Consider the following 25,885-nt stretch of genomic DNA (forward strand, 5'->3'; position numbering starts at 1 on the left):
GAATGTGACTTCCATCTTGGGAAGCTCTGGACAACACAGCTTGCTGGCAGCAGGAGAGTGTCTCCATGTTGGCTAAGTTTAGCCCTGAGTAAACTATCTGTATCTTATGCCATTATTTGTTAATGTATGGCATTTCTAAAGTTTATGCAGAATTCTGGTAATCCCTTTAATTCCCTTTAATTAATATAGAGTATTGGTCCATTGGGCTTATAATTCTCATGCATGGGTATACTGCAGCTTCTAATGTCCATTCTCTCCTCACAGCACTTGAGGAAGTCAGCTTATTAGACGATGCAGAAGAGGTGAAAGCTCAGCGGGTTCCCATATTGTCTTCTGCTCAAGAAGGATCAAACACCGGCCCAAGTTCTGAAGACCCCACAGCCAAGCAGATCATGCAACTTCTACATGAGATCCAAAACCCCCAGGAACGTCCTGGCTCCTTATTACAGAATCCCTGCATCCCATTCTTCTACCGTGTGGATGAGAATGATGAGGTCCGGATTATGGTAGTCTGAGGTGGATCGTCCCTCTTATCCAAGCCACCACTTCCATTCTATCTCCTCTACGGACTGTGACATAGGGTCTCCACATGCACAGGAGACGCGGTCACTTGGGGATGGGATGGTTGGTTCTTCAGCTGCTGGGGATGGTAATAGGCTCGGACAATGTCTTCCCTCATCTGAGCTGTGGCTTTAAGGTGGGACAGGCTTGTATCTGCAGTGATGATGGAGGAGGGGAGGATGTCCTCTGCTCCAAATGGCATTGCCTCCAGGATATCAACCCAGAGGGCATTTATCCTGTATAGATGGGCTAGTAGATTACTACACACTGCTTTGTTTTCTTAAGCTCATTGGGGTTAGGTTACTTAATCTTTGCCAATGATATTCCGCTGCCTCCTGTTTTTTGTTTAAAAAAACCCCACCCTAACACTAATGTTTTATGTGAAGTAGACATGACATGATCACGTATGAAGGAGGGATCCTGACATTGTGGTGATATTACCGGCTCCCCTTGCGTGCAGATTGGTTCCCAAAAGGCATTGAAGGGAAGAGGGACCAATCGGAAGGTGAAAGATGACGGGTAGATATACAGTGTTGACTAAACTTTTCCAGCATTGCCTGGAAAGTCTCCAAGACTCACAACAAAGTGAGCTAAACCTTAGTGTTTTCCCTGCAGTGTGCGAAGTTCACTTTGTTTGGTGGCCATGCTGCAGATCAGGTATCTGGAGAAGGTTTTACATGAGAATTTTAACAGCAACCCCAGTTATTTAACCAAATTACAGTATAGCAAACACAGGACATGTTGTAGGTTTCCCTCTTGGGGTTTAATTTTAGATCTGATTTAATTGATCTCTTTTGGAGTTATTATACGGTTCAGTGTAGGCTCACACCAGTCACTTTTATTGCAATGTGTGTGTGCATACAACTTTTTATTGCATCTTCCACCAAAATTTAATAAAAAATCTGATTAATATGGCCAGATCTCTTTGCCTGTCCTGAGCCAGTTTGGCTTTGGGTTGAAGACTTGAGTTATCTGAGCCAGGTTGGTGTAATGATTCACTTTCTCCCACCACCGTGTAAGGTCACAGTAGTTGGTGTATTCCTGTCTTATTCTCCATTGTTAATCAGATTTTTCTGATCCTAGCAACAAGCCTGCCCCCATGACAAAGCTGAATGGCAAGTTGCTGACAGCAGATGAGGAGCAGTAGCCATTACCCACGAGTTAATTCCCATCTCAACCTGAACTCCTGTCCATCAGCTTGTCTCCCATGACAAAGGCGGATTCCCCCTAAGCTGACAAAAACAAGAGCAGCAGTAGCTTCACAGCATTATCCTCGTATTATTTCCCATCTCAGGCTGCATTATTAATCAGATTTTTTTCATCCTAGAAACCAGTCTGTCTCTGACATGGTTAAACAACCTTTCTTCATCTCCAACAAGTCCAGTTCTCCACATCATTAAAAGCTGCTGCTTCACAGATTCCCACACAGTTGGATTTTTTTCTCTAGTCTGCACCTTTCCTGACAAGAGTGCTGTTAGTTTTGATCCCTGATATGTTATTTAGTCACTGTACTGTCAGGAGGGCGGTGTCAGGCAGGAGAAGGCAAGGCGGGGGAGTGATTCTCAGCTCTGACACTGGCTGCCATTGTTTTATAGCTCTGAATCACGCCCCTTGTCTGACATCGCCCTTCTGACATTACAGAGCTTAAATATGACAGCAGGCACCAAAACTACCTGCACTTGTTGCCTGGGAACAGTGGGGGCTAGAGAGAAAATTCCAACTGTGCTGGAATTGGCAGAGCAGAGACTATTAACAGTGCAAAGAACTAGAATTGGTAAAGATGACGAAAGGTCCACTTTAAATAGGTATTGAGATGATAGCAGGCGAGGGGGAGCAGATTGACAGCACTCGCTCCTGCCATTCCTTTACCTGCAATTTTAATCAAATTTTTCTCACCATAGAAACCAGTCTGTCCCAATGGCACTGTGCTGATAGCAGAGGAGGACAGCGTTTATCCCCCATATTGTTCCCCATCTCTGGCTCTGATTTTTTTCATCCCAGCAACCAGGCTGTCTCTGCATGACAAATCTAGGCTGACAGCAGAGAAGGGGCAATACCTCCTGCCATGTTTAATCACATCCAGATTTTTCTAAATCAATTTTAAGAGTCTCTTAAAGGAGGCCCCCCTTATTACCAGTACATGCAGCCATGTTGTGGCAGGATCAAGTATACAGTTTATTGGCTTGTGGCAGATGAGCATCGCCCTCATGATGAGTAAACGGGTACTCTGTTACTGGTCCGCCGACATTTGGTTCCCCTGGATATAATGGCTTCTGTTTTCTTTAACATCTTATATCCTTCTATATAGACCATTCCCTTTGAGTACTTTTCGAGGCCGTGCTGTGAACACAATGATTAATCCCATTATTCTCTATAAGAGTGTGAATATGGTGGACTTTGGCCATGAAGTTTGAAGTATTTCTTCCTTACTATGTGCTGTAAGAGGCAGCCATGTCCTGTTAATACAGGAGAAGGAGCATTGGTGTGTCAATCTTCTCGCCCTGGTGGGTGTTTTGCACAAGTACCCTGGCTTGAGGGTGGGTGGGAGAGCGGACATGGTAGAAATTCCTACATCTCTTCCTGACTTGAATATGGAAGCGGTTCCTGTACATAATGTATGAGTGTAACATTTTGTATATTCCTGGATCAGACGCTGGACCTCCGCAGCCTTTTCGCTGCAGGTATCTTGTACTATAATATGATGGAGCTTCTATAGAAGCTGGTCTGTCCTCTTGATTGGAGATTTATTAATATGGGGGGTTATTATAATTTATTGGGTGATGCATCACAGGTCAGGGGGCTACACTTTCCATTCTGTTGCTGAAATGATTTCATCTTGTTGGAAATAAATTGTTTCTTTCTGAATAAATGTATTCAGCAGATTAAATGGTGTTGTGTCTCTTTAAGAACAGATCTGTAAGGCTATCAGAGAGCCAACGTGTCTCCGGCTACCATATAATAATGGGGGGACATATACAAAACTTGCTTCAGCTTTTTCTCTATACAAGGCCCAGATAGTACGCGACCTCTGCACTGCGACTACTGCCATTACACTGTCACTGTTACATTGTCACCTATTATTAATTAGGGTGCTGGGATTGACTTGCACGCACTTGAAGCTCGCATCTACTAAGACACAAAGTATGCTCAAGTAAACACTGTGGCAGATACCGACCACTATCCCAAAAGCTCAGTGGCAAAGGGATCAACCAGAGAACCACAGGACACCGGCTCAAATCCCCAGGCAAACCCCACCAAAAATCACGCAACCGTTTTATAAATAACTCAGATCCTGACAGTTGCAAACATTTCTGCTTCAGCAGAGCCCAAAATTTTTGGGATACCACCCATGAACTATTATTATGCTCTGGGAACTTTTCACACCCCAGAATATAATGATCAGAGGCCCAGGAGAGGTGACAAACATAAAAAAAAACCTAATCTTATATTTTTTTTAACTATATTTCGGCCCTCCAGTGGTTTGAGGGACGGTGAACTGGCCCCCTATTTGAAAAGTTTGAGGATCTGACAGTTCAGATATTCCCTGCAGCTGAAGAGTAGTAATAGTAGGGCTAGTTCACACGGGGGCAAAGAGGCTGATTTTGACAGTGGATTTTGCTTTAAAATCAGCCCCATTACAATGGAGCCCTATGTGAACAGCTAGCTGCTAGCAGAAAAAGAAGTGACATGACCTTTCTTCAGGCGTTTTGAGGGTCGTGGTGGCGATTTGGGGTGAGTGACCCACAATTAGAGTAGCCTATTACCCCTTCCTGGGCAATATGTGTGTGTGTTTGTGTGTGTGTGTGTGTGTGAAATTTCAACAAAATCCATTCAGCCGTTTGTGTATTTGGATGTTTGTTCCTCAATCACAGCCAAACATCCAAACTCACAAACTTTCTTTTATAATATTAATAGGATGTGTAAGTATATAAAGCATCTATCTATCTATCTATCTATCTATCTATCTATCTATCTATCTATCTATCTATCTATCTATCTATCTATCTATCTATGTTTCTGTACATGTGCAGCATTATACATACTAGAATTGTATTTTATAGTGTGATGCTCCGTATATTGAGATGGTCAAGGAGATGTCCAGGAATTACAGTTTTCTGCAAGGAGGTCGGGAAGGTGAAAAATAAGAAAAACGAAAACCCATACTCTCCTGTTCCCGATGTTCCTGTGTTTTCCACAGCTGTCCAATCCAGCGTACCTGGGGTTTGTTCTGATGGATGCAGTGGCGTAACTACTGGGGTAGCAGGGGTAGTGGCTGCCACAGGGCCCGGCGACAGCCGCTACCGCTGCGTTTTTAAAAAAAAAATTTTTTAATAGGGCGTTACCAGCTGGAGTTAATACTATGTGCAAGGGACACTATGGGGTACTATAGTGTGTGCAGAAATGCAGGCAGGGGGGGGGGGTTAGTGGTCAGTTGGTCAAGATCTTCAACATCGATCAGGGGGTGGTCCTGGTATAGCAGTCAGTGGGTGATGTGACAGTATTTAGTCCTGGTATAGCGGTCAGTGGCTGACGTGACAGTATTTAGTCCTGGTATAGCGGTCAGTGGCTGACGTGACAGTATTTAGTCCTGGTATAGCAGTCAGTGGGTGACGTGACAGTATTTAGTCCTGGTATAGCAGTCAGTGGATGACATGACAGTATTTAGTCCTGGTATAGTGGTCAGTGGGTGACATGACAGTATTTAGTCCTGGTATAGCAGTCAGTGGGTGACATGACAGTATTTAGTCCTGGTATAGCAGTCAGTGGGTGACGTGACAGTATTTAGTCCTGGTATAGCAGTCAGTGGATGACATGACAGTATTTAGTCCTGGTATAGCAGTCAATGGGTGACATAACAGTATTTAGTCCTGGTATAGCAGTCAGTGGGTGACATGACAGTATTTAGTCCTTATATAGCGATCATCGGGTGACGTGGCAGTATTTAGTCCTGATATAGCAGTCAGCGGGTGACATAGCAGTATTTAGTCCTGGTATAGTGGTCAGTGGGTGACATGGCAGTATTTAGCTCTGGTATAGCGGTCAGTGGGTGACGTAACAGTATTTAGTCCTAGTATTGCAGTCAGCAGGTGACATTACAGTATTTAGTCCTGGTATAGTAGTCAGCGGGTGATGTGACATTATTTGGTCCTGGTATAGCGGTCAGTGGGTGACATGACAGTATTTAGTCCTGGTATAGCAGTCAGCGGGTGATGTGGCATTATTTTGTCCTGGTATAGCGGTCAGTGGCTGACGTGACAGTATTTAGTCCTGGTATAGCGGTCAGTGGCTGACGTGACAGTATTTAGTCCTGGTATAGCGGTCAGTGGGTGACATGACAGTATTTAGTCCTGGTATAGCAGTCAGCGGGTGATGTGACATTATTTTGTCCTGGTATAGCGGTCAGTGGCTGACGTGACAGTATTTAGTCCTGGTATAGCGGTCAGTGGCTGACGTGACAGTATTTAGTCCTGGTATAGCGGTCAGTGGCTGACGTGACAGTATTTAGTCCTGGTATAGCAGTCAGTGGGTGACGTGACAGTATTTAGTCCTGGTATAGCGGTCAGTGGCTGACGTGACAGTATTTAACCATGGTATGGCAGTCAGTGGGTGACATGACAGTATTTAGTCCTGGTATAGCAGTCAGCGGCTGACTTGACAGTATTTTGTCCTGGTATAGCGGTCAGTGGCTGTCGTGACAGTATTGGTATAGCAGTCAGCGGGTGACGTGACAGTATTAAGTCCTAGTATAGCGGTCAGTGGGTGACATGACAGTATTTAGTCCTGGTATAGCAGTCAGCGGGTGATGTGACATTATTTTGTCCTGGTATAGCGGTCAGTGGCTGACGTGACAGTATTTTGTCCTGGTATAGCGGTCAGTGGCTGACGTGACAGTATTTAGTCCTGGTATAGCGGTCAGTGGCTGACGTGACAGTATTTAGTCCTGGTATAGCGGTCAGTGGCTGACGTGACAGTATTTAGTCCTGGTATAGCAGTCAGTGGGTGACGTGACAGTATTTAGTCCTGGTATAGCAGTCAGCGGCTGACTTGACAGTATTTTGTCCTGGTATAGCGGTCAGTGGCTGTCGTGACAGTATTGGTATAGCAGTCAGCGGGTGACGTGACAGTATTAAGTCCTGGTATAGCGGTCAGTGGGTGATATGACAGTATTTAGTCCTGGTATAGCGGTCAGTGAGTGACATGACAGTATTTAGTCCTGGTATAGCAGTCAGCGGGTGATGTGACATTATTTTGTCCTGGTATAGCGGTCAGTGGCTGACGTGACAGTATTTTGTCCTGGTATAGCGGTCAGTGGCTGACTTGACAGTATTTTGTCCTGGTATAGCGGTCAGTGGCTGACGTGACAGTATTTAGTCCTGGTATAGCGGTCAGTGGCTGACGTGACAGTATTTAGTCCTGGTATAGCGGTCAGTGGCTGACGTGACCGTATTTAGTCCTGGTATAGCGGTCAGTGGCTGACGTGACAGTATTTAGTCCTGGTATAGCAGTCAGTGGGTGACGTGACAGTATTTAGTCCTGGTATAGCAGTCAGCGGCTGACTTGACAGTATTTTGTCCTGGTATAGCGGTCAGTGGCTGTCGTGACAGTATTGGTATAGCAGTCAGCGGGTGACGTGACAGTATTAAGTCCTGGTATAGCGGTCAGTGGGTGATATGACAGTATTTAGTCCTGGTATAGTAGTCAGTGAGTGACATGACAGTATTTAGTCTTTATATAGCGGTCAGTGGGTGACGTTGTAAAATATTCTGTATTACGGTGAAACTTGTGACCACGTGTTGTGAGGCCTTATCATGATAGGTGGAGCCAGCTTGTTATGGAAACATGCAGAGTTTAATTAAGGTCTTGAAGGGAAACACAGGAACAGGGAAAATGTCCAAAATAACAGAAATATCAGTCAATGTCTCAATACCTTACAGCTTCAGAGAAGTTAGATTTCTTCATCTGTATATCTTGTAGTTACAGCTTGGTTCATGCGTGTCATCTGGTTGATGGACTTTGGCTGGTCACAACGTCCTCCATGAATGACCACCTGCCAGGACCACCCACCCTGGTCTTTCCAAAGAGACCCAGACGTGTGTATTTCTTACTCATTTATATTCATGAGAGAAGGTGTTACCTTCCATCTTGTTGCTATGTAAGGATATTTATAAAATGGTGAACTCTAACCGCACCCATGTTCCCAAAATATAGAAGTGTGATGTCAGTAGAGTTTAACCTTTTGTATGCTAAAGAATATTGTAATTATCATAATATTTAACAGACGTAACAGTATTTAGTCCTGGTATAGCAGTCAGCGGGTGACATGGCAGTAGTTAGTCCTGGGATAGCAGTCAGCAGGTGACGTGACAGTATTTAGTCCTGGTATAGCGGCATAGCTCCCAAACATCCCGCATTTAGCGGGAAAGTCATGCTTTTATTCTCCTGTCCCGCACAGCTCCCTGCATGTCCTGCTATGTCCCTTTAGTGTTTTACTTAACAAACTTTCCTCTGATCATCCCCCGCTCTTATAACAGCGATAAAAGCAGTGGGTGATCAGGGGAAAGCTTGTACTATTGTAAGCTGAAGGACCTGTGTGACGTCAGACGTCACGTGACTAGGGAGGTGTGTCTTAGTGTACTGGCCGGAAGATGGAGAGATGTGCCGTCTAAAGGTACTGAGAGGGGAGGGGAATGTGAGATGCAGGGTGGAGAGTGTGTGTCTGTGTGTGCGTGTGTCTGTCTGTGTTTCTGTGTGTGTGTGTGTGTGTCTCTCAGTAACCTAGGGGCAGAGATAGAAGGGGAACGTTATACTGGGGGCAGAGATGGAGGGGGGGGACATGAAACTAGGGCCACAGATAGAAGGGGAACATGAAACTGAGGGCAGAGATGTGGGGGGGGGGCATGGAAATGGGGGCAGAGATGTGGAGGGCATGAAAATGGGGGCAGATGGAGGGGGACCATGAAACTGGGTGCAGATGGAGGGGGACATAAAATGGGGCAAATAAGGGGGATATGAAACTGGGGGGTAGATGAAGGGGGGCAATTAAACTGGGACAACTGGAGGGGGCATTAAACCGTGGGAGTAGCTGGAGGGGGACCTGTCTGCCTCTAGTTGCCCCCAGTTTAATTTCCCATTTCAGCTGTCATTAATTTATTGCCCCCCTCCAACTACCCCCACTGTTAATGTCCCCCTCCAGCTGCTCCAGTTTCATGTCCCCTCTAGTATCCCCCAGTTTAAACTGGGGCACCAGGAGAGGGACTTAATACTGTGGGGCAGTTGGAAGGGAACATTATAATGTGGGGACATATAATGTATGGGCGACTGTAGGAGGATTATACTGTGTGGGAGCACATGAAAAATGAATGAGAATGGGTGGGGTCAACATAAAAGTGGGTGGAGCTAAATTTGCTGTTCTTCAAAAGTTGGGAGGTATGTTTCAAGGTGCCATCCTTTTAACATGTACCAGCAGACTTACCTAGTGTACAAAGGGCCCTGACCCCTATAGAGCAACAGAAGGCTAAAGGCAACTCTCCCACACCTAAGCAGGACCCTGCAGAGCCGCTCTTCATGGGACTGCAGGTAAGTATAATACTGTGTGGGGGGCACTGTGGAGTGTATTGTACTGTCTGGGGGCCACTGTGGAGCACATTGTACTGTGTGGGAAGCCACTGTGGATCATATAATACTGTGTGGGGGGCACTGAGAAGCACATTGTACAGCATGGGGACCACTGTGGAGCAGACTGTACAGCGTGGGGGGCACTATGGGGAAGAGTATACTTCATGTGGGCCCCTTCACTATTTGTTTCACACAGTATCCGTTTTAGAGCAGATGTGATATTAGTACAGACTGCAATGACATTGCACAGTCATTATAAAACAGATCCTGTGCGATGTAAATAGTGAACATTATTTGTTCAAAAGCATAAAAGTCTACCATATACAAGCTACTACCTTTCAGTACAAAGTTGTTTGTATTATTGAAAGCTCTGTAAAGCCTCATTTACATGACCATATTTTGCAGGTTTGTAACTGTCCGCAATTGTGGATCCGCCCAGTATTAAGGTTAAATTGCTGCGTACTGTACCATACTCTACTGTATGATAAATTGCTGGCACTGTACGATAATGTAGTTGGTTTTGGGTTGCAGTTTGGGCACTCACCCTCTAAAAAGTTTGCCATCAATTCTCTAGGGTGTACAGCGTTTTTTTTTTATTTTTAAATTAGCCTGCAAAACAAGCAATTGTGTGTTAAAGGGGTTGACCAACGTTAGAAAAACATGGATGCTATCTTTCAGAAAGTTCTATTGGGAGGCTTTTTTTGGAGGCTGATTTTGAGGCGGATTCAGCGTCAAAATCAGCGCCAAAAAACTCAGTGTGTATTGACCCTTAGGCTAAGGCCCTACTTTGCGGAAACACAGCTTTTTTTAGTTGTAGATTTTGAGCCAAAGTCAGGAGTGGATTGGGCAGAAGGGAGGCGTATAAGAACGTCCTATATATCTCCCATTTCTTGTATAGCCATTCTTGACTCAAAAACTGCACCAAAAACAGCTGCAAAATGCGGCCTCAGCCTTAACATAACATTCTCTCGTAATAATTTTCAGATTATTTTTCCCTGTCAAACAGCTCATTTAGCCAAGCCTGGCCTCTGCGGGTAGATATACTATAAGATGACTGCCTCATGGCAGGGTCCCCACCGCTAAGATGTCCAAGTGTCCTATATAGGGTTTCTGGGCAACCCTTTGATACATATTGGATATCATGTAAATGTCATGGTATATTTGAAGACCATGATACTTGATGAAACATTGATTTGACTCAAGTACAAGACCAGAAACTTAATTTTTTTTTTACAGAAACATATTTTATTCATTGCTCTGACGGTTATCACAGCTACACACCAGCACCGAGAACTTCTTCCCCAAATGGATGATCCTTTTGCATGCAGAGCAACAGATCCAGCTGCCAGGTGACTGACGTCCAATCATTTCCCCAGGATTTATGTCCTACTAAAGACCGAAATTCACATGGAAGCACACTGGCTTACATATCTTGTAGATCTCAGATATATATATATGTATATATATTTAGAATTATTTATAACATATTTATATCAGGATATGCCACTACCACAGACATGATAAGTTCAGTAATAGAACAGAAGATGAGCTCAGTATAGTAAGAATCACGTTTGATATGCGTGTAGCACAACCATTGTACAACAGGACAGACAGTGTGGTAAGTGTCACACACTTCAAGACAGAACAGCTAGGAAGCAGGCAACAGTCTAAGCCCGGAAAGGCTTACAGGTCATAGTGTGGCTTAGGACTCTCTGGCCTGGATGGGCTAACTCGGGTGGCTCTGATCACAGGAAGAAAGAAAAGAGGAGAAAAGGTGGGAAAGAAAAAGGTCAGTCACAAAACAAAGAGGGCAAGTGAAGTGTTGAATGTATTTATATACAGCAGCCAGGAGGTGGCGCTCTCTATAAGCCCTAGGATCAGGAGTTAGGTGGCAGCGCTCTCTATAAGCCCTAGGATCAGCTGCTCAGACAGGTCAGGAGGTGACACTGCAAGCGCTATGATCAGCAGTTGGGTTGTGACAGCCTCTATAGATCTCTAAAACCTTAACTAGAAGAGGGCATTCTCTACAAGTCTTAAGATCTGTCACAAGGTGGTACTCTCTGCAGGCCATAGGATCAGCAGTTAGGAGGTGATGCTCTCTACAGATCCCTAAAAGCATGACTAGGAAAAGGCACTCTCTCCCTAAGATTCAGCACAAGGTGGCATTCTCTGCAAGCTCTAGGAGGTGGCTCTCTCTAAAGTATGACTAGGAAAGGGCACCCTCTATAAGCCCTAATATTCTGTCAGGAGGTGGCGCTCTGTACAGGTGTCTCTCTCTATAAACCCTATGATCCACACAAGGTAGCACTTTCTACAAGCCCTAGATTCAGCAGCCAGATAGTGGCATTGTCTTTACACTCTATAATGTACAGTCAGGACATGGGGTTTTCTACAAGCTCTAAGATCAGCAGCCATGAGGTGACGCTCACTACAGGTAAGATCTGCAGCCATGAGGTGACGCTCTCTACAGGTAAGATCTGCAGTCAGGAGGTGGTGGGTAATATATATCCTAGGCCCAGCAGCAGGGAGGTCCCTATGCAGGTCCCCCATGCAGGTCCCTGCATGCTTTACAGTCCCTAGAACTAGCAGCCAGTTGTCTGCAGACATTGTAACCACCTGCCAAGAAGTACAGCCTTCTACCCACCCCAGAGGTGGCCCGCTCTAGTGCCATTTAATAATGGGCTGTTCCTTAGGGCATTCTGTGATAAGATACTTTTAATCGGCCCAGGTTAAGTAGCCCTTTACATACAACATAATTACAATTGTCCTGAAAACTTCTGCATGTCAATAATTAGAGGGGCACTGGCTGTAACTCTGTAAAGGGTACCCTGGGCAGTGCAGCCCATCATCATCTTGACTGGTACTCTACACCAAGCCACATTTTATCCCAAATGAGTTACCCATATATAATTGCACTGTCCCGTGTCTATGACTATCGTCTTCAAGTGCATCTCATTTATTTCCAGTTACTTTTGCAAAGATTAAAGCAATGACTGTCATGGCACTTCCTGTGTGATGCATATGAGTGGTGCATAGAGTCCCCTATTAAAGGAATAGTTCACCATTGACCCATTCCACCCGCACAGCTAACAGGACCTTTATAGTATGCACCTTAGAAAACCAAATACTATGCCCATTGGTACAGAATAGGCCCTTGGTAAACTACCCCTCTGACATTGCGTTTTGCATTTTCACCAAAAATCATTGTTTTAAAATCATACGCTGCAAAATAAAAAAAAACCCTGAATTAACATGAAAAAAATCCATACCCTGTAATGCATCATCTAATTGCATAATCTTTTAATTAACATAATCAGCAATGAAACCCCCCCCCCCATCCCCTACTCTTCTTGATATAATGGGCATGGAAATTTCACATTTGTGTTCTTTCAGATGGATCAAGCCGAGAAAGAGGATGCGAAACACAAGTGGACCACAAGAGGGCAGCAGAAACACACAGATCATGAACAAAAGGCTTCAATATGACAGGTGGGGAGCCAGAATAGGGGGTAGGGGAAGACTGCGGAGTGTTGTCTTTTACCAGCAATGGCTACTCATTATATCTCTCTAATTTCATTGACATCCTCTTAATACAAAAGAAACAAAAATCGTACATCGGTATAGTGTGAGAAACAATGAGATCATTTCTATAAGCTGGTGAAAAGATGTGCAGTGGCATTAGTAGCAGGGAGGGGGGGGGGAGGCAAGAAAAAATAAAATATATATATATCTATTTATCAACCAGACATTGCACAATATGGAGCTGCAAAGGGACGATACTACACATCTGTACAATACAATACATAGAGCACTGAGCCAGTGTTTACAACACAGTGGTAGAGGGGGAGAAACGTTTTCACCATGCCCGGAATAGGTGTGATGAGGGGTTGGGAGAAGGGATGGGGAGAAAGCTGTGTTTCGGCAGCCAGGCCTCCATTTTTTAATCTAAGAGGGACGGGTCGGCAGGTCGGATAATGGTGGGTCGTGTAGGTGATGCGGGAGCCTTCCTGCTGAATGGAAATAAAAAACAAGAACAGACAAGAGAACACAGAGCGTGAGTAGCATCATCCATGATATGAGACAGTCAGCCCAGAATCCCCTGCCAGCTGGAGTAAATCCTCATCCCTACACTAGCCAAGGTGAAACAGTAAGAGGTTACTTCAAGGAACACGCATACAGATGTGTTAGCTGGAATCAAAATGGCTGCCAGGGTGTATAGAGTCTTACGCAAATATATGTCCCTGTTGCCCATAGCAACTAATTTGTTTTAAGCTCTCTTTGTCAGCAAAATACAGCAAAATTAGCGCTATATGTAGTGTTATATTTCCTGTAAAATGAACGCCTCGGAATCGGAAAGATCCAACAGGCTTCCATTGTAAAGTGAAGTCACAACCGCACTTGCCAACTCTTCCGAAATATCTGGGAGGTGCTGAAAAAAAAAAAAGAGGCGACCTCCCAAAGTCCTGGGAATAAAATTATGTTCTTGCTCATTAGACTAGGTTCACACTGTACTTCCCATTTCATTCAATGGGAGGCAGATGCTTCATAATGAGCGTCCTGCTCCATCTTATCTTTAGTGATTCCATCTGAACCTCCCATTGTAGTGAATGGGGGTAAGAAATGTATTTGCCACTGGCGGCGAGTCAAACCTGGCCTCATATGCCAGTCATGTCACTATAATGGGCAGAAGATGTGTGGCATCACAAAAAGGGGCATGCCACATATTCCATAAGGGGAGTGGCCTGGTTGAAAGGGGCCTATACACCCTTAAAATTTTTCACAACGTACAATCACACCGTCCTCCCCAATTCACACCTAGAAATGTTGGCAAATATGGTCTATACTGCACCAGAGGACACAATTTGATGTCCGGCTTCTAAGGCCACCACATTTTTTGCTGATACGAGGCAAGTACAATGAAATGTTGCCTCGGCAGCCTCCACTTCTACCACAAGTGAACTTGGTTGTCCGTAGCAAGCTTTCATTTCTTAAACTGCTGCCCTTTGATTGGTTGCTATGAGCAACAAAGCCAATTTTACTATTCGACTGTGTTGAAGCTTACTTGTCTGTAGCAATATGGCTCCCCAACTCAGACCTTGGGGGGTCTCAGATATTGGCGTCACTATGAATAATACATAGATAGCTATGTTTCATGTCTATGACTGTATGTAAGAAAATAACACAGTCCTGGCACCCAAAAATCAGAACGGAGGGTCCATATTGCCAAACATGGATTACAAGAATAGGCCTAATTTATTAAGAAACGCCTAATAATAAGACTGTTGATGTTGACCATAGCAGCCAATCAGAGCTCTGCTTTCATTTTTCAAATCACTCTGGAACACCGAAAGCTGAGCTCTGATTGGTTGCTGTAGACAACAAAGCTAGTCTTATAATTAGACAGTTTAATCAACAAGGGCCAAAGTGTGTTCAGTAAACTTTATTGATACAATCTTGGAGAACACCATCCGAAACTAATATTTTGGGGTCTAATCTTCATTTTGTTACTTTCTATGGAAACCAAGTTGTAATTTAAGACCCATTTTAATTATATTTGACGTCATACACTCATTTCTGAAAGACAGCCATCTTGGCAAATCAGAGGCCTGTGTTGTGTGATGTACATGAGGCTCTCCAATGTCCTCCATGCTCTGTCCATGTCAGGTTTAGGAGGGCTGACTGTGCGTGTGAAACAAAGAGCAAACACAGCAAGATCACAATATTACAACTATGACTCTTATGGCAAGGACATGCGGTATGATCCGGGACAGATGAAGCTCAATGAATTGGGGTCATGAGTGAAAAATAGCGCGCAATATAGGAATACTGAAGTTATACACAGCAACCAATCAGATTGCAGGTGTCATTTTGAATGGGAATGCTACAAAATGTAAGCTAGCATCTGATTGGTTGTCAAAGACACGGCCTCTGCGCTAGTTTTCACACACGACCCTCTAAGGTGTAATGAAATGGTTAAAGTGATTAGCGTTTTCGGCAGTGGGATGTTGTTGGTTTGTAGGAATAATCACACTGCAGTGAGTATGTGAAGAATCGGGTTTGATGGGTGTGTGAGACAACATGAAGAGAGTGAGCGATTTCACAACGTGTGACAGGAAGGAGAGTGGAGTGACAAGCGGTCCGAGTTGCCAGGCACGGTTTAATTTTTGGACAACAAGCAGAGCACGGCAATACCAGAAAGCAATGGAAAAGAAAGATGGCGTGAGATACAGAGATGGAAATGAAGAGTGGACACTTGAAGGAGAGGAAGCAGAAGAGTCGTCAGGTGAAAGAGGAAGAGACATAAACAGGGGTGACCAGAGGACACATTCGTGGAGTAAGACGCTTATCTCACCGGTAGCTGGTGGAGAGGGTCTATTTACACAAAGCAGGACTCCAATCATCACTAGTGGTAGCCATGTAAATGTGTGAGAAGATCATGGAAATCCATTGCTCCAAGCCAGAGAACTTAATGGATGGACTCGCTGCTTGGTGTAATCGGGGGCATCAGAAAGAGCAGACATGGGATATTTTAGATCAGTGGAGTCCAAGTGGTGGCTGTGTACATGCACTAATGTGCCACATGCTGGAGACCACTGCATTCGACAGAAGGAGGACAGGTCACCAAGGGGAAGGACACTTGAAGCGTCTCTACTGGGGTCGTCTATGCAGCTCTGTCCAACTTCTCGGGAATCTGAACCAAAATCTAATAGGATGACTAGCAGTTACCATGACCAGTGGCCCAATCCTATGAAGTTCTTAAAAATTTTTGTCTACAGGTATTGGAATTGTCTGTGCCCACGGCAATATCCAACTATAATTAATGAGGTTTTCTAGTTCTATAACTTTCAATTATACCAACATTTTCTAGATATGTCTTTGCTGTCTGTGAATAGGGGCAGTACCTCTGTACATATAGTAGCTAATCCTGCTCTAACCTAAGAAACAGATACAATCATATCAGTCTAGTCAATGCTCTATGAGCTTAACAGCCTGGAGCCCAGACCAAAGCCTCATACACATGGACAAAGAGGGGAGTCATCCAAGAGCTCTCTGTCCTCCACTGATTTTAATGGGGGTTCTACAGAGCTAGGTAAGACATGTTGCACAGAACGTAGCATCATGTGCATGACGTCTTATACAATGTAATAAACCAGAAGTCAAATTTGTGCAGCTGCTGTACAAATTTGCAGTGTACATTTGGCATAGCCTCCTGCAAAAGCTACAGTCATATGCATCAAATGTATTCCCCATTTACCTGGCAGAGGCCAGCAGAGCATCTTTTTGGTCTCTGTACTATAAGGCAGAGACCAAAATCCATTCTGGAAATTGTGATGAAAATGAGGTATCTGCCTTCCCCTGAAATGAATGGGAGGTGGTTTCTGCCAAAAAAGATTCTGCAGTATGAAGTTACCTTTAGCTCACAGAGCATTGTTTAGATTAGATGTAATTTTATCAGCTAAGCAGGAGTAGCTGTGTACAGGTCTGCAGCATGTGAATGTGAACAAGTGTCCCCCTACTACAACTGGAAGATCCCTTTAATCCTTTAAGACTTACTGTAGACAATGGTCATAGCACCTTAATGGGGATGTACACGAAGGACCATGAAGATCCAAGTTAACTTGCATGGTAACCCATGTTTCAAGACTGACTCTCAGATTTGGTAGCGCATTATATCTGTTTTGGAAGTCCGTTCAATTTCCTTGTTTGACATTTGACTATTCCTTTAAGCCCGTTCCTTCCCTGTTCTAACCTGGAACATTGAACTCAGAGGTAACAAGAGTCATGATAACAGAAAAAACTGCCTGGCAACAGGGCAAGAGACAGCAGATGGGTGGAAACATGTGCGTAATGCACACACATGAAGATCACATGACTAGGAAAAGGAGGCACACAGGTCACATGACTTGAAATGCGTGACATACCGTGACGAGTGTTCCTCATGGGTCACTGATAGTTATTCTGAAAAATAACATGAAGTCAGAGGCTGAGAACAGCCACAGCCAGAAGCATGTAAGGGCCACGTATGCATACACAGAACCATGGCTGACCATGATACATATACATACAAGCATACATTAATATACAGCCACAGCTGGACTATTCTTGGCACCTAAACAAAATGGAGACCAATGTAGTCATATACATACATGCCAACATCTCATTCAGACACCATCTTAGGCCTAGTGTAAATATATTAGCACATAAACGATCTGTTTGGAGATGGGAGAGTTCGGTCATTGGAAAACTGAGGCTTGCTCCATATACATATAGGCACATCGTCATGAATAGTGTAAGTCCTGTGAATTCTGGTTCTTGATGGATGAAAAGTCGATATCACTTGGTTTCGCTTGCATTGATTATTTGATGAAGCTTACACATGCTAACTAGAGTCTGAAACGTATTTCAGACCTGAGTTACCTATGAGAAGAGACATTTGGTGTCCAAGCTGTTACTACACGACAGAGGATGTATCTGGTGAGATTTAGCGGAGGACCAGTGCTGCTACTTGGTAGTGGTGGTAGAATTGCGTATACGCCACTGCCACTGCCATTTCTATCAGACGGAAGGGGAAAGATAACTTTTTACCTTTTAACCGGTTTAAGGAGTAGGCCATAGCACATGGGTTGGTTGGTGAAGACTATTACCAAAAGGCATTTGTAGACCTGTGGACTTAGGACAAGAATCTGCTGGCTTTTTTTGGAAATCTCACTTGCTGATGGATCCTCCTGACAGGAGTAACTGCTGACATCAGGACCAAAGAAGGGCATAGAATTCATTGAGTCTCCCATAAAATTAGGGAATAAACACCCTACAGAAATGGTCTCCAGCTGTTGGGAAGCTACAACTCTCAATAATGCCACAGGCTGTCAGGGCTGGTTGGAGACTACTGCGGCCTATATGCCATGGATGCAAACGGCTATACTGTAGTAGGACCCAGTTGTCATGTGTATAAAGCTTTCATCAGCACAATTCACAGACACAGAATCCCGGTGGGACTTGTGCCCAGTGATCTCACCATGATGTCAGGGATGAATCTAGCTGTGGAAAATGAACCCTCATTCTATATACAAGAGCAGTGGGGAGAGGAAGGGGGTGTCAAAAAACAAACACATACATGAGAAAATTTCATATTAGTTACATATATGCACAAACCTAAAGCAGACTTGTCGCCAACATCTACTAGAGTCAGCCATTTTTACGGTACAAACTGGGGGTATCGAAACTAATGCCAAGGATAGGTGGAAGAATCGCCCATAGCAACCAATTGGGTCTTTGCTTTCATGCTATAAAGGGCCTAAAAAACTAGCGCTGGATTCTGACTGATATGTATAACCCTTCCACTTATCCTTCTACACTATTGGGTTTTTTATATTCTTAACTTGGAACTAGAAGGTCCATTTTGTGTTGACGTCACACACCCCAATGTCAGGAGGCTAAAAAAATGAGACATCCAAACTCAGCCTTGACTTTCTTAGGAGTCATGGCGAATAAGATGGTAGTCAAGGGACACTCTACTCTGCTAGGACAACTCGTGAATGGAACCCACTATTTTTAGGCCTGATGGGAAGTTTGGATATGTATTTGGGGGATGCAAATCTGCCGTCTATACTAGTGTAAGATGCCATAATGTATAGAGGCATTTTGTTCCTTTAAAGCAGTAAATCATCCCTTTATCCTGGACAGTATACTGGACAAGATGGAGGGGTCATGTGATCAGCTACATTCAGAAACAAATCTTGCTCAGGTATCCTATCCAGTTTCTTGTTGGTAGAAATAGGGAAGCATCATAATGATCTATAATGCTAGGAGTCTCTGCCTCTCTAAGGCTTTACTACCTCATATCATAGAACGCCATGTTTCTGTCTAGGTCTCTAAACTGAGTTAGGGGCTGGAAATCCAGATTTTTCCAATTTTAAGAGGCATGTCATGCTATATTCCTATAGAGAGTGCTCTAAAGGTGGCCATTCATCTTCAATAGTGTCCATGTGTTCTCAATTGGGAAAGGGGCATAAGCCAAATGCCAGGCACCTCTGGAAGCGGCTTATATCCCCTTGAGTTCATAGAGTCAGGCATGTAAAAGTTAAACATGCCTGATCATTCTTTCCCCCATTAGATAGTCAATTGGCTCTGCTCAAATTAGTGGGTTTAGCCAGTGTCTGAACAGGAATATGGAGGTAATACCTGAGCTCAGGCAGAAAGGCTTATCCAAACAAAGCTCAGTCCCACCAAAGTTAGGGGGCATTCACGCTTATGCCCCTGTGCGCCCTTTGTCAGTCTGCTGGGTTTCCGTCCTATTCCTCAGATAAACTGCATAGGGAACGACTTCCCGGCGGTCAGTTTTAAAACCCATTTATTTGAATGGGTTTTAAAAGCAAACTGCTGGTGTCCATATGGAGCCTCTCCGCAGGGAAATCGTTTTGTTTTGTTTTTTAACACAAAGTCCTGCATGTCCGACTTTGTGTCCAGTTAAAAAACCCAGTTTCCCCGCAGAGAGGCTGCATACGGACACCAGCGGTTTGCTTTAAAACCCATTCAAATGAATGGGTTTTAAAACTGACTGCCAGGAAGCCGTCCCCTATGGAGTTTCTCTGGAGAATAGGACTGAAATCCGTCGGACTGACACAGGGCGCACAGGAGCGCAAATGTACCCACTGCCAATTGCATGTATGTGTACCTATAGCAACCCAGAACTGCTCTTGGCAGTATTACAGTTGTAAGCAGTACTTGCGCAGTCCAAGCAGAGAAAGCTCTATAGGTTAATGCAGAACTATGCTTTATCGAAGACCTTTCACAATCTCCATCACATCCCACTCTTTGCATCCTTCAGTAGGCGCCATTCCTCTGATTCCAGTGCATTTGGAATTTTTTCTCTAGCCCCCCACTCTTCCCGAGCTAACATGTCTATTAGTTTCAGTACAATTTTGCTTTCTACTGTCAGGTGGGTGGCCCTAGGCGGTAGCAGAAAGAAAAGGACTGCCCACCTGAACATGTAGAGTATAATTGTGCTGAAACTAACAGACATGATTGCTCAGGAACAGTAAGGCCTAAAGAAAAAATTCCAACTGAATCAGAATCAGTGGAGCAGCGCCTATTGAAGGATATAAAGAGTTGGTGGAGGTGGTGAAAGGTCCTCTTCAGGTAGGTTAATACAGCCAAATAGATTAAAACATGTAGCCACTACTTGGTCTTGGGGAGCAGGAAGCAAGGGGGGAGGTATATAGAATAGAGAATTGCAGTATGAAATGGGTAGAAGGGAAAAGCTGTGTAAAATAAGGGAAGAGCATGGATGACATGGTAGTGGCAGTGTGATATGGTGCATTATGCAGCAGAATGTTGTTCACCATGAAGATGACTGGTGAATGTAGAGATCTAGGACTGTGCCAAGTGATCTATACAAAATACTCCCAGATTAGGCCCAGGCTATGCAGAGACATCAGCAGTCGCATCAAAATGCTCTCACATAGCCTTACATTGAGTCAGACCTACAAAAAAACAAGTCTGGTGCATCAATGGACCAAGATGTATCGTCTGGGGCAAGGCACTATAGCTTTACAGTCTAACCCGCTCCATTGCTGTCACTAGCAGATATTCTATAGCAGATGCACTACCGGCCATGTCTCTTGGGTCATCTCTACATGTCGTCAAGAGCTGACATTGGAGAAGCACTTTCCCTGGCACAATGGTGGGCTTCAGGCATGAAAGATCTACGTGTTTTCACAGGTGACATGTATAATAAGAATTGTGTGAAATTCAGGCCAGTATTCAAAGGTTACCAGTCACCCCAACTTTTTAGTATACCTCAAACAAACGTTGGCTCCACTGCTGATACTGGTTACCAGAGGCCATACTTCCCAACTCTTCCAGAATGTCCCCAATTAAGGGGAGTATTCCCAGACTGGAGGAGCTGACAAATCTCTCGGGCCTGGGTGGCTCTCTATTATTTTTCATGTGCCCTGGGCACAGTATGTGTCATTTACATTGGAAAAATGAGTTTGGCTTGCATCACAACAAGTGGGAATGGAAGCCCCCCCAAAATGGGTGTGATTTTGCCAGACCACCTTGACAGGCTGTCCCTCCCAATTGCCAGCAAATGTTGGCAAGTGCCACTTGAAGCTCCTGGTCACTAGTGTAAAATCTGAAATGGGTCCCCTACCTTCTTTGTGTCATTTAAAATAGTAGTATGTTTTATGTGGCAAAGGGAACTTTGAACGGTCCAGCGTCTGGTAGAAACTGCTACCTTTGTATCCCCTACAGCTACGCCCTTGCTAGTTACCTAAACATTTTCTATAGTCCATCCATTCATGGCTACTCTGTATCAAAGCTCAAGAATGACCCATCCAGTTGGCTGACATGAATGTGCCCATATATTATGGCATCCCTCCTGCCCTGTTATACATAAATAACCTTAATACTATAGATGATTTTATGATACTGTGTCCTTAAGTAACTCAATCCTTCTGCAACAGTTGTACCTGAGCCTACCCCTAAGCTATGATGACATCACATCGAGGACAAGTTATTAACGCTTGCTATATAGTATTCGAATAGGTCACTACGTCTCCATACAGTTCACTTCCTACATAATATTGCCCTAGTGCAAAGGGTTATTACTACATTAAATTCCAAACTAGATACTTAAATCCAGGGTAACTAGTGCACCATTGAATACTGGAATGAAGCCCGAATATTAAGATGTTATTAACTGTCATAGTCTCTACCTGAATATAAAGTGTTCTGTTTTTAAGAATAATATTCTTGGATTATACAAACTTACCTAGGGACACCAGGAGGGGCGCGGTTAGGCCTAGAGGGAATCTGGGGAGGTGGACCAAAAGGATCTGGGGATGCCCCAGGTCTGGATGGAACTGGTGGTGCATTCCCAAGTGTGCTGCCAGGTGGAGGTGGACCTGGTGCTGGTCCTCGTGAGCCGGGTCTGGCTGGAGGTACAGCAGGTGCTCTCCTTTGTGGAGTGGGGCTTGATGTAGGAGACCTGGATTACAATAAGCAGTTAATGATGACATCCTGACACAATGTAATGAAGTCTATTATATTACATTATCCCTATAGTACAGAGATAGCTTTCGTAAGGTTATCCCAAGCACTCCTTTCTACATACCTGCGCCCTGTGGGTATGTTTTGCACCTGTAGCCAAGAGTCATCTACGGGTGGAGGCATGGGGGTGCTTATAGTGGTCGTATTGATGTCACCGATAATATTTAAGGCTTCTTTCAGGGCATGATACATGCGCAACATCTCATCCCTGTGTTGTGCCTGTTCTGCTGACTCTTCCATCAGGGTATTCTGATCTCCACAGGAATACAAGTTGGCAAGGAGCTCCGAGTGGATGAATTCTTTAGTCTAAGCACAGAATACAAGCAGTATAAGCGCAATACTTGAATAATGTTATTTATGGGGCTCATTGTTTCTTTATGACCCTACTATGAAATGTAAATTAAGTTTAGCTACAATGCACAGTGTGTCCTATCGTAGTCACAAAACCACCTCCTGTCCCATTTGTGTCAAGGGCTCAGTATCTTGCCTCCTTGCTGTCTCCACCTATACACCAAAGCTCTGTTTATTCATATTGGCTCCTGTATAAAAGCCCACCGCCATTTCATGGTAGCCTAACTTTTAACCATGTTTGTGTCCCAGCAGCCTGACAGGTTTCCCTTAAGATCGTAATTTATTGAAGACGTTTTCTGGTAACGTAAAAGGATTGTCAAGGATTTGGAGCAATCTGTCCACTGTGCTCCGTTGTCCTGAGTAGCTCAAACGAAAAAATCAGAACAGCACCGAGCTGTATATAGTGTAATATTGTTGTGCACGATTAGAATGCAAAATGAACAGGTAGACTCTCACCTTGGTTGTTTGCGAACAGGTAACAACCACCTTACACACATTGGAGCTGACTGCAGAGGGTTCCTCTCTGGGTGTAATCAGCCACAGGATCCGTGGTCACCTTAGGGTGTCTGGAAATAAGCCAAAAGGACCAGGAGTAGACCCACAAATGGGTCAAACTGGAGGAACCGCGCTTTACTCAAGACAATTCAATCCAAATCTCCTTTATTAGTCAACAACAAACTATGCATTTCAGGGTATGTACCCCTTTATCAAGTGTACAAGTTGTGATATTTTAGTTCATGTACACTTGATAAAGGGGTACATACCCCGAAATGCGTAGTGTGTTGCTGACTAATAAAGAAGATTTGGATTGAATTTTCTTGGGTGAAGCACCATTCCTCCATTTTGACCCATTTGTGGGTCTACTTCTGGTCCTTTTGGCTTATATCCAGTCATCTTGAGTGTCATATGACCACTGAGAACAATCAGTGACCTCAGGAGGTCCATCAGCCCTGACAGAAGACGGAAAGGACCAGAGGCAGACAACAGAGAACCAAGGACTGGTGAGTTTGCTTCTTTTTTCATTACCCCCCATTGGTCTCATGGGTTTCTCTAAATCCCAAACATCCCCTTTAAGTCACCAGAAAATGTCATAAACTTGTCAGGCTGCTGGGTCCACTAAACCATCAGTATCCCATAAAACAAATGAGGCTTAGGGTGAGTTCACATGGAGTAAAGTGCCGCGTGATGTGGCACGTAGACGCCGCGTGACCTTTTGTGGGCCGTTCACGCTCCCATTGATTTCAATGGGAGCCGGGATCGTATACGCGGCGCTATTTTGCGGCCTTGATTTTGCGGCACTTTACTCCGTGTGAACTCACCCTTACAGTCCCAAACTTCTGTATCATACGGCTACTCACCACTGGTAACCTTAGGAAGATGCCCAGTATCTGCTAACATGTCTTTGGCCAATGCATGCACATTATGCGCAGTGAAACCAAGGGTCCATTCTCCTCGCTTCACTGTGCTTCAGTGAACTTATCTGATCCAACACCAGGCATCTCCAAGACTTGATGCCTATGGCTAGCGTCAGTTTGGGACCCTAAACCCCATCTGCTGGTGGTTTAGTGGTCTCAAAAGCCTGACAGGTTGATTTTAAACTTCCATATGTATACTGAGCCAGCAAGGAAGCCATTTAGATCCCTTTTTGATGTTGAGTAGTCACCAGAGACACTTACATTATTTATCATGAGATGCATAATAGTTTTGGGCATGAGGTCCCGAATGGTCTTGTTGACAATGCCCATGTAGGAATCCACCAGGTTACGTATGGTCTCCACCTGCCGTTCAAGTTGAGGATCCATAGAATGCATGAAGCTGTCGGAGCCATTCTCCTCGGATTCACTAGACTGCAGGACAACAGAAGCAAAAGAGTAGAAAGAAGATATGTGATGAAGGTGACGGACTCCTTCACAACTGCATCTTTGGCATAGTTTGTTACCAACACTGAACCGAAAGAGCCTGGAAACTAGTGGCAATTGTTGGATCTTCCACCAAAACTGTGCATTAAAAATGATTTAATGCTCTGGATCCCTACAATTTTCCATATAGAAACTTTTTGAAACTTCAAAATCTAAAATGGGGCGATATTTTGGTGGGTAATACAGAAGAACAACCCTCAAGGGCCACCTAGGCTGAACCGGTTCAATGTCTCATGTCAGGCATGCAAAATAAAAAGAATGTTAATGAAGAGATCAGGAAAATGTCAGAACCAGGAGAGAAAAAGAGGGAAAGACCCCAAATTAAATGTTCTGACCAGACGTGGAAACAGACGGAACTGAGGATAAAAAATGATGAGGACGGCCAGGGAAGAACTGTAGCCCCCCTGAAAACTCCGTCTTGAGCCGCGGGGGCCTTTCATGGGAGGAAAAGAAAGGAAAGTGAGGTTGTTAAAGAAGCAGGAGAGAAAGTATCATGACTCCCCGGAGCGGATAGCACAACTTACTTTATCCTTGTCCTTTGTAGTCAGATTGAGCCACAAGATAATAAAATAAAACACACAACAGGGGACAAAATAGAAAAACACCAGAGTTAGTGGTTAAGGAGGGATCCTGGGGCCTTAGATTTATAAAACAGGAAATGAGCAAATCGGGAGGGGACCGGCAAGAAAGAATAAAAAGCCCGTAAAATCGCCAGGACTGAGTGAACCATGAGGAAACCAGGGACAAATCCCTTGGCACCATGTGAAGAATGATGAAAAATGGGGTGCAACACAATGTTGTCAAACCAAGTAAAAAAAAGTAGAGCGGTACATTGATCAAAAAGGACATTTCATCGACTCCACCAACTCAAGTTCTTTTCATCCTTTAATTTTTTCTCTAGCCTCCACTGTTTCTGAGCAATTACTGCAGTTAATTCTGGTGTCTGACATACTAACTAGACTCCCTAATGTCAAGTGGGTGGTTTCCAGCAGGAACAGGCACTATCAGCCTCTGATTGGAGTTCTGCTCTTGCCCGACACCACCCACTTGACAGAGTGTCTAGTTAGCATATCAGACACCTAAACTAGCTGCACTCATTGCTCAGGAACGGTATGGATTAGAGAAAAAAATTCCAACTGCTCTGAATTTGGTGGAGGGAAACCTATCAAAGGATAACCAGATGGTAGAGATGGACAAGTGTCCTCTTTAATGATTTTAAGGCTGTCATACATATTAGATTAAAAATTGGTCAACCATCGATTGTATTAGATTTTCAGCCAAAGTAGGGTTATATAGGGTTATAAAAAGGATTGAGCATGCTGAAGTTAATCATGTCTCACACTTTGTTCTCAAGAGAGATAAGCCAAAACCAGAAGTGTCTGGCG

General features: G+C 44.2%; 2 protein-coding genes across 20 annotated transcripts in view; one reads left to right on the top strand and one right to left on the bottom strand.

Moving 5' to 3' along the window:
- GOLGA2 (golgin A2) overlaps positions 1-3,448 on the top strand; it is a 34,945-nt gene extending 31,497 nt beyond the window's left edge. For all 4 annotated transcript variants that reach the window (XM_075259538.1, XM_075259536.1, XM_075259537.1 and 1 more), the window contains one exon: positions 265-3,448. In XM_075259538.1, the coding sequence (XP_075115639.1) occupies positions 265-515 (251 nt within the window). In that variant the 3' untranslated portion in view covers positions 516-3,448. The remainder of the gene's footprint in view (positions 1-264) is intronic.
- A 6,949-nt stretch (positions 3,449-10,397) lies between these two features.
- The window catches only part of DNM1 (dynamin 1), a 68,387-nt gene continuing 52,899 nt past the window's right edge, over positions 10,398-25,885 (bottom strand). For 2 of the 16 annotated variants that reach the window (XM_075260597.1, XM_075260590.1), the window contains exons 18-22: positions 24,258-24,428; positions 22,295-22,536; positions 21,953-22,168; positions 17,100-17,136; positions 10,398-10,918 (exon numbers count right to left, since the gene is read on the bottom strand). In XM_075260597.1, coding sequence (XP_075116698.1) covers positions 17,115-17,136; positions 21,953-22,168; positions 22,295-22,536; positions 24,258-24,428 — 651 coding nt within the window. In that variant the 3' untranslated portion in view covers positions 10,398-10,918; positions 17,100-17,114. Of the gene's footprint in view, positions 10,919-11,691; positions 13,188-17,099; positions 17,137-21,952; positions 22,169-22,294; positions 22,537-24,257; positions 24,429-25,885 lie in introns of those variants that run through there. The other 14 variants (XM_075260593.1, XM_075260592.1, XM_075260591.1 and 11 more) reach the window with 14 other exon arrangements.

Source organism: Leptodactylus fuscus, chromosome 11, assembly GCF_031893055.1.
Source record: "Leptodactylus fuscus isolate aLepFus1 chromosome 11, aLepFus1.hap2, whole genome shotgun sequence".
NCBI lineage: Eukaryota > Metazoa > Chordata > Amphibia > Anura > Leptodactylidae > Leptodactylus > Leptodactylus fuscus.